The sequence below is a fragment of the Parus major genome, chromosome 3 (assembly GCF_001522545.3).
Source record: "Parus major isolate Abel chromosome 3, Parus_major1.1, whole genome shotgun sequence".
Lineage (NCBI taxonomy): Eukaryota > Metazoa > Chordata > Aves > Passeriformes > Paridae > Parus > Parus major.
In genome coordinates this window covers 100,503,529-100,512,895 of record NC_031770.1, presented here as the reverse complement: position 1 = coordinate 100,512,895, position 9,367 = coordinate 100,503,529, and the positions used below count along the sequence as shown (strand labels likewise).

At 41.9% G+C, this 9,367-nt stretch overlaps 1 protein-coding gene across 1 annotated transcript; it reads right to left on the bottom strand.

Annotated features, from left to right (window-relative positions):
* Window positions 1-956: 956 nt before the first annotated feature.
* On the bottom strand, window positions 957-9,278 carry LRATD1 (LRAT domain containing 1). The gene is made up of 2 exons (XM_015623294.2): window positions 9,160-9,278; window positions 957-8,587 (listed from the first exon to the last, which is right to left on the bottom strand). Exon 2 carries the CDS (start codon window positions 8,548-8,550, stop codon window positions 7,696-7,698), a length of 855 nt encoding a protein of 284 aa, XP_015478780.1. The 5' UTR covers window positions 8,551-8,587; window positions 9,160-9,278; the 3' UTR covers window positions 957-7,695.
* Between the last annotated feature and the right edge of the window lie 89 nt (window positions 9,279-9,367).

Here is a 9,367-nt window from a genome sequence, read left to right as displayed (position 1 = left end):
TACTTCTGTCAGTGATATCATACCTTGCCATCTAAATTTCTTAAAAGAAGCTGTTGCTGATGCTCTGTCCAATGTCTTAATTACCAGCAATGTCATGGTGGTCCATGATCTGTTAGACTGGATTGACCTTTAGTAGCAATATATTTACTTATTTATTCAATAAAATATTTTTATTAAAGGGCTTCAGCTTGATGAGTGAATTCTCTTAGTTCCCACAGCCTCTGGAAATGACAGAAACCTCTGGGCAAGGATTCAGTTTGGATAGTCCAGGTAACAGTGATTTCTAGCCACCAACTAGACGTGCTCTGCCTATACACAGAAAAAGGCCTTGATCACACACAGATGGCTTGATGAGGACAAAGAATTTAGGATAGGTATAAGATTCCACAGTCTTTTACCATGCGCAATAAAAACTTTGTGGATACAGAATAACAACAATTATAACACAGAAATAACACAAAATAACAAGGCTATTCTATTTCTTGAAAAGAAATCTCACTTTTCAAGGTCTCAGAAGCACAACAATCAGCAATCCAGTCCACAAAAAACACTCTTCAGACAGAACTGATTTTCATCCTCCATCCATTAAGTAAAGTTTCTAGAAGTTAGTATAAGCCTAACTGTGGTCCAATTAAGTCTGGTGAAAAATCACTAATGAATTCAATGGAGAGTGTCCAATCAGTAGTAAGTGCTTTCCAAAGTCACTCCATTTAGCCTTTGAAATAAACTTATCAATGCAAAGAAGGATGAGAAAAATCAAGAAGTATCAATGCCAGCCACTTCTTTACTTTAGAGCAACTACACAACAATAGCTGAGCACATCTGAATAACACTACTTATTTCAGTGATATGATTCCAAAATATTACACTGAGTGGAAGCACATTCAAACTAAGAAAAAAACAACCCTTGTGGCACTATCCATTTAAAGATGCCAAAGAGAAAGATAGATGGATTCTTCATTGGATCATTCTTTTATTTATAAATACACAAGTCAGTAGCAGCATAGTTCATTCTAAAAGGGTACTTCATTATTGCAAAGTGTAGTGTTTCTTGATATTTTTCCTCCAGTAAGTAGCAATATGTCAAACCCCACATATTTAACTCACTTGTCTTGATGTCAGAAGACCATGGCATACCCTAAAGAACAAATATTTGAACAGTGCTAAAATACTGTCAGCGAAGTCTTGGGTACCCATCTGTTACACAGATAAAATACATACTGAAATGACTGACATTTGTTACAATACGAACAAAACAGTCAGGACTTGTCATGTGTTTGTATGCGTAACACACGGTATGCAAATCTGTATGTCTATACAAGTACATCTATTAGTTTTATGTCAATATGCATATAAATTTCTGCCTAAATATTTACAATCAATTAGTATATTTTTCAGGCTTAGTTTTTGTATTGCTTTCAGCTGACTGAAAGGGCATATGGAAACAATAGGAACATATGGAAGAAAAGATCTGTTTTAAGACCAGATTGCCGTATGTTTACTCATATTGAATAACATACACGGAATATTCTTTCTGTGGCATAAAATAATCTGCTGTGAAGAAGTGTCACAATACAGAAGTTTGTATTTATTCACACTGTTAGGTATCTGCGATTTATTCACCTGCAGTAGTGATGGTGTAACATCAGAACTAAATTTGGAGTTGGATTGTTTCATTTATTTCCAAATTCTACCCCATGATAATTTTCTTGAATCAGGGTTACTCTTTTATTTACACAAACTGGGAACAAAATCTGCTGTATAGATTAACAAGAAGGCTTACTGAGGTTTCCCATTTATAAACATTATGCTGTTTAGTTTATCAGCTTAAAAATGCGACTTTTCAAAATTGATTGCCAATGCCACAGCCACACTGTATCCAAGTAGTGTTTAAATTGTGAAAAATTGTTTGCATCTTAAGGCTGATGAGACACTGCATATTTTACCCTATTTTGCCTAGGCAGTAGCATGGATCTCCAGTGTAATGGTTTTATGTGTGAGGGGTGCACAGTTACTAACCCTCTTCCACCTTGGAGAAGAGAAAGAATGGAATCTCAAGCTTAGCTCTGAATATCCTCCTTGAACAGCTTGAAGTTTAACTGAAAATTCTTCCACCCTTTCCTTCTGTAGCCACACTGGTTCCAAATTCCACCTGAGTTCCTGTCAAAATAGCTGGAGATATTGGGTCTACAGCACTAAACCCCAATTTTTTTATTTGCGCCCAACAAATATACCCACATAGACACAGAAGACGAAGTCCAAGGGATGTTTGAAAAGCATTAACCCACTTTACCTAGGAAAATGCCATTTGCATAGATGATTACTGTATGTACAAGTAAGAAAATGTAATTAAGGCCCTTATGGTAGACATCACACACGAGCCTTCCACTAAATTCCATAGGAGATTGTTGCTGAGGCCTTGATCCTGGCTAAATCCTACTCCTTGATTTTAGCCCAAAGTTAATGCCACATGAAGGGGAGAGATCTTTTATTTTAAGAATCCTGATCCTGCAAACAGTTTTACATACATGCATCATCCGCAGAATCAAAATGCCCCAATGGTCCATAATTAAAACATGAAAAAAAAAAATAAAACAATCTGAATAGACTCTGCTAATGGAAGTTCTATCATTCCTCTGGACATATCAACTTAAATACATTTGTGCTTGATACAAAATATTTAAAATTAAGAAATTAAAGTGCATATTACTAGCTGCTCAATTATAATCCTTTAAAAAAAATCCATCTTATTTCTCAAAGGCAAGTATAAATAAAGTAACTGTTAACTTCAATGGAATTTCAATATAAAAAAATAGAACTTCACTGGGGATTTGGATTATTTAGACAGATAATAGTATTTTGCAAATGAGAGAATGTAGAATGCCACAACCACATTAGAAAAATACAGCACTGGCACTTTATATCTGTATAGATTATATAATCTGGAACAAATCTGTAGATATGCCCAGTAACAGAACATTCTTAGTTCATTCCCTTTTTTCAATCTAACATCTACACTACCCTCTTTGATTTACTAGCAGTTCAGTAAAGCATCTGTTCCCAGTCAGTATCCATTAATTTTCTTGACAATAAACTTGTAAAAAACTCTGACAGATCAAACTAATATTGCGTCAGAAGATCCATGAACGTAGAGCACATAGAGCAGCTTCACGTATCAAATTTGAACTCACAGGAAAGAAAAGTTAAGTATTTTGTAATAAAGTAAGCAAATAAATTCCACACTTGCCACAGAAACAGTGACACTCTAACAGCTGTACTTGATCACACTCTAGTCATGTAACATTATCCTTTAGACCTTAATTTTGCAGTGAAACTCCCTTAGCATGGTAGCCCAATCATAGCTCCTAAGTATTTCTGGATTACTTCTTTGGCACTGGGACTTCTATCCTTCTCCTGGGTCATAGAGTGGGAAGCAGAGTGTTTTCACCCCATAAGCAGCAGCACACAGAATGTTTTAGTCACATCCAAGTATAATTATGGCCAGGATACTGCCCATACACTACTCTAGTAGAAATTTTTCACAGAAAATAACTAAATCTCAAAATTAGCAGTAACTTCTCCAGACCACTACTTCCTCTGTAGCTGCAGACAGAGGGTAGGGAGCTTGGCAGGCTGAGGCACCTGATCCCACAAGATGCTCTGTGCTGAGACAGTGTTCCCTCAACTCCAGCAGACACAGCTGGAGTTACAGATGCTCAATACATCGCATAAACAGGTCTATAAACTCTGGCAGTTTTGTACATTACTTACCTGAATATGAAAGACACTTAAACAAGATGAGGCAAGATAATTAAGAATGTGCACATTCTAGCACAGACCAAGGGCCACTTCTTGTCACACCCCAAAGGCCATGTCTTGCTGAACCCTACTTTTAACCTGAAACCCACTATACGGATCAATAGCATACTGCCATAAAAAGCATGCTATGAGGGTTTTGGTTTAGGTTGGTTTTTTTATTTTCATTTTATACAACCTTCCACTTGAAAGGAGAAAAAGAATCCAAAAATATTAAAACAAAGTCCTCTAGAGACATAAGATGAGGATGGAGACAAAATCTGACAGTAGCAAAACCTATTTTGCTAGCCATCTTTAGAGTCCTCTCCCAATATGCACAGCCAATAAGCACTAAACATTCTGGCCATGACAGGAAAACATTTCACAAAGGCTCTCTATGTTTCTAGAGGACATGAATTGAAATTTGAATAAAATGTTTAGTCTCAAAGCAATTCAAAAGATTGCATTTTGAAAAGAGAATCACATCTAAGCAAAAGAAATTCTATAGAACTGTTACCCAAATAGCTAACAGAAAGCTTGAAACATGACACGGAAGACTGCAAAGTATCTTGACATTGCTGTCATACTACATGTCAGTACTTCAAGAGCAATGAATGAGATGTAAATATTTACCCTAGGTAGCTAGGCCAAAGAATGCAAACAGATTCCACGGATATAATACAATTTGTCAATATCTTTAGTGCTGGAAATGGAAATGTTAACTCTGCCAGGCCCACTGATCCTGAATGATGAATACAATCAATTACATTTTTTACCTGTTGGTCATTCGCATCATTGCCTTTGTTGCAGCTGACTGCTCCCTGTCTTCCAATTCTTGTTTCAAGGCACCGAACAACTTTTTATATCCACGTTACATTCAGTCTTTTTAAGAGATTCCCTAAGAGATCTCAGGTTAACACTGCTTGTTTCAGAACTTGTCTGTTTCCTTCCCTTATTTTTTCAGTGTTGCCTGTGTCCATGGTCTCCCACCTCAGAAAGGTGGCCCTTCTGGTCTCTGAAGTGTCATCTTAAATTTCACTCTTCCTCAAGCTCCACAAATTTTAACCACCTCCTAACCATCTGATCCAAAGTTCATTGGTCAGCAAGAGCCATTAACTGCAATGGGCTATGAATCAAGACCAGATTGCTGCCAATAGCTCTGGACTGAAATCTAGCTAAAGAAAAATAACAAAAGAAACTGTATGGGCACCCTTGTTGCTAATTTCAGAATGCTACTTGAACACAGTCGTGACAATACTATATCCTAGGTTAATACCAGCTGTTACCATCTGGTATTAGAAAATATATTCCCAATATATTTTCTCCAGTCCTTATGAAAAGGACTAAGGCCTTCTAAAGGTACAGCATTGTACCTTTATTTGTACAAATTCAGAGTGATGACAGAGGTCTCTGACAGAGCTTGAATAAATAAGCATACAGTAGCTCCTATAATTTCTTTTATATACTACAAAATACCATTCTACATCTAGCTGGGTAAGACAAGGAATATAGTCATGCTTATGAACCAGGTTAGTAAATCATTGCAAAAAATCCAAAGTTAAAATGGGGTTTTTAGCACAGTGAAAAGTTTAAATTTAGTATATTTTAAATTCTCACTAGTGACAACCTAAAATTATTTTCTTCCAAGGAACATCTGTCTAATCTAACAGCAATTTGAATAAAAACCATTCCGGAAATCAAAAATAACACTATGACTCTATTCTTCTTGCCTTCATTTATAAAGATTCTGGTACTTATTCCCTCTTCATTTAATTCTCCCTGCCTCTTGCAACCTCAGGTCTCCAATGCATATTTCTGATAAGGAAAAAACAAAAAAATCAAATAAATTGCTTTTGCCCACCTTTCCGTCTCATATCAGTTTCTGATGTTTTGCAAGTGCCTTGGTGTAAAGCCAAAGTCTTTCTGCAATCCCACAGTGCTCCCACCAAGTGGTACAGGGAAATCAGTTCTAACAGACAATTTAGGCAATCTAATGTGCAACAGTAAGATACACAAACACTAGGTAGAAGATTCTGTTCCTGTTATGGGAAAAGTTAACATCATCAGACAACCACTACTGCCTATATAAAGCTAAAAAATTACAGATTTATTAAAAAGTATGCTGTAGTTTGAGGCTATTTCAACAGCAATTTGACACTAATTACAATTCACATTTTTACCCTATATTGTACTAAATAAGGTACTTTAGGGAAAGTGATAAATTACCTGCTTATCGCCACATAATTTTGCCACATATATTAGCAAGAACAAATCCAATTATATGACCTTCACTGAGAAGAGTAGTTTTGGGGGTTCAGGTTTTTGTTTGTTTTTTCTTAAAGATATTTATGCTAACACTTTAATTATAATGAAGTACACTCCACCCTTGCAGCTTCAGCTACAGCAGGCAAAAGCTTTGAAGAAATGGAATTACTGTTGCAACAAGGTTGCTTATGACATTGTTTAATTAAAAAAAAGAGTTGGGACACAGTACATTGACAGGCGGTGGAGTGTATCATATATATATATACAAAAGAGGGCTATTACTTCTGTTAGCTGACATTGATGTGGGAAGAGAACAAAAACAAGTGCATTTTCTTTCCAGCACTGAAACATGCAAAGACAAAATTACAAGTTGTATGCAGCTCAGAATAATAAAAAGAAATGCCCCAGTATACTTTAGATTTTTTAAAAATATATTTAATTCTCTGGTCTTTCACTTCAAAATTTAGAATTAAGCAATGAGTGAACAGGATCTGAAATACAGACAAGGCATTGCTCACATCACATTAAAAGGCATCTTTTAAATGCTGCTGTGGATTTCTAAACTTACACTGAACAGAATTTTTTGTTGCTGGGAATTTGAAATGCAAGATGACCTTGGCCACATTACATCTATTTCTTTAACTGGAATTGTAAATATGCAATAAATTGCTGTTCCAAAGAGGTAACATGCAGAATTCAAAAGTGTTTCTTGCAGGATTCTGTTGACCTGTGTATGATGAGATATCAAAGCAGTGGCACAAATTCCACAGCTCAAGCATGAAATCCTAGTGGCTCTGATATGATCTCTGAGAATACTGCTCCTCAAAATACACCACTTCCTTTTAACCACTGAATTTAGTTTTAGGAAAACAGCTGCTTGCCAACTTTTTTTTTTTTAAAAAAAAAAGAAAAAAAAAAGGAAAAAAAAGGCAAGGAAGGTGGGAGGAGGGAAGAGGTGGAAAGAGCTTATGCATTATGATGACATTTAGCAGAAAGCAAAGGCAAATATTTTAAATGTGACAGATTTAAACCAGAAATGAAAGTATTTTTTCCTAGTAAACAGCTCGCCAGAGTTGGTTGGGAGAAAATTTTGGTTGCAGCTACAGGCTGAAACAGCAGTGTGGAGAAACAAAAATAGGGAATTACCCTCTACCCCAACACCCCCTTTCTCTCCCAGTTAGCAAAGTATGACTGATGCTTTTGGTTGGCCAGGCAAATATTAGCTAGACTCTCATTTAGCTACATCCACATCCATGGTCCCAGATACTTAAAACTTATCATGGATTAAAGCCATGAAATAAAAATTTAAAAAGAAATTTCAATTTGAAATTTTATTGGCATGTTGCTAGAATGGTCAACATCAATTGACAGGAGAGACTTTGTCCACATACTCCGAGAACAGCCTTCCTGCACCTCCCCCCTCTTTTCTTCCTCTCTCTTTCAGCATTAATGCTATTAAAAGCCAAACAAAATACTGGCTATGGGTGTAAAGAATGCTGGTTTTTTTTGGAATGTTGCCATGGATCCTGCTTCCAGTTGCGTCCCACGGAAGGAGGGTGCAGCCTCCTGACTCTACGGCAGGCTGGTCTCCCCGAGCAGGGCAGAAGGAAGATAGCCACGTACTCCTGCTCCTCCCTATTCTTTCCCATCCACTATAGCCAGGTCTTTGATCACCCTCAGTTTGCCACTGGCATCGATCCTGCGCTTCTCGCGTATTAGATCCTCCAGGCTGTGGAACCTCACCGTATGCACCTTGTTCTCTGCCAAGTGGATCTTGAGATAGTACTGCTGCTGGTGCTGGGTGCCAGCAGCCGCCTGCAGCTCCCCCCCGGCTTTGAACTCCCGTTTCCCGAAGCGGCACCAGGCGGCGAAGCTCTCGGAGTTAGTCCAGCAGATCTCGTCGCTTTTTAAGCCCAGGTGCCCGCAGGCGTTCTGCACCACCAGCTCCGCCACCAGCGGGCGGAAGCGGTACCAGCTATTCACCACCCGGCCCACGTTGCCCGCGGCCGCCTCGTACAAGCTGTCCTGGCGGATCTGCCCCTGGTGCAGGTGGATGATCTGCCCGCCACCCACGTACACGGCCCAGTGCGGCGGCGGGTGCTCCGACGGCCCCAGGTAGAGCAGCTCCAGCAGGTCCCCCGGCTTGCAGAGGGCGGGCAGGGCTGACACCGAGTAGACGCTGAGGTCCCCAGCCTGGGGGCCGCTGCTGACCTTGGAGAAGATGCATTCCTGGCCGCGGAAAGCGGAGAACTGGGTCTCGTTCAGCACCAGCTGGTGGTGGAGGTGGTGGGTGGGCGTCTCCTGCCCAGGGCTGCCCGAGCCCTTCACGCCGTACTTGTCTGGCTGGCCTCGCTCGTCCAGGTCCTCCTCTTCATCCGAAAAGAAGTAAGCCACCCCGACGCGCAGCTCGTCCTTCTCGATCCCCGAGGGGTCCCCGGTCGGCAGCTCGCTATAATTCAGGTGGGTGATGCGATCCAGTTGATTTCCCATCAATGACAGGGCGAGGCGAGGGCAGGAATCGCCGGATCTAAGGGAGGGTGGGGTGGGCAGAGACAGAGAACAAGAGATGGGAAGGAGAGCGCACGCAGAGGGAAGGAAAGAAAGAAGAAAAAAAAAAATAAATCAAGGCACATACAAAAGATTTCAGCGATTCCGCCCTAAGCCCTCATCCCTTCCCGACTCCTTCCCTCCCCTTCGTGCAAGGGAGAAACTCCCAGTGCGGACCCTTCCCCCTACCCCTGGGGTGCGGGGCAGGGCAGAGCCCCGACTCCGGAGCGCCGGCTCCCAGCGCCACGAGAGGAGCTCCGTGCGGGGGGACGGAACTGCCCCAGGAGTCTCCGCTCTGAGAAGGGAGATGGCTCCGGAGGCTCGGGGAGGCTCTGGCCGGAGGGTCCCGGGCCCTCCCTCCGCCGGTGCGCAGCCGAACCGCGCCGGGCAGCACTGCGTGTGGGGGTCGGCTGCAGGAGCGCACGGCCCCGGAGCTGCCAGCCCTGCCCACCCACCCGGCGCCCGCAGCCCGGCCGGGACCCCGCAAGACACAGGCAAAGAGCAACGATCGGCACCCCCCGCCCGAGGGGTCCCTCCCGTCCCCTTCCGTACCCGTGGTCGCCCAGCGCCAGAACCCCCCCAAACTCCTTTAAAGTCGTCCTGTCCCCATGGGCGCCGCAGAGGAAGCGCGACCCGTGCACTCCACCGCTACCCGGCTGCTCCGCCCGCGCCGCTCTGGGCAGCCCGGCCCCTCCGGCGAGCCTAAGTACCGGCGGCGCCGCTCCCGAGCCCGCCCCGGCCGCGCTCATTGGCCGCGCCC

Coding starts and splice junctions, on each gene's coding strand:
- LRATD1 (XM_015623294.2), bottom strand. CDS start 8,550: ATGGGAAATCAACTGGATCGCATCACCCACCTGAATTATAGCGAGCTG.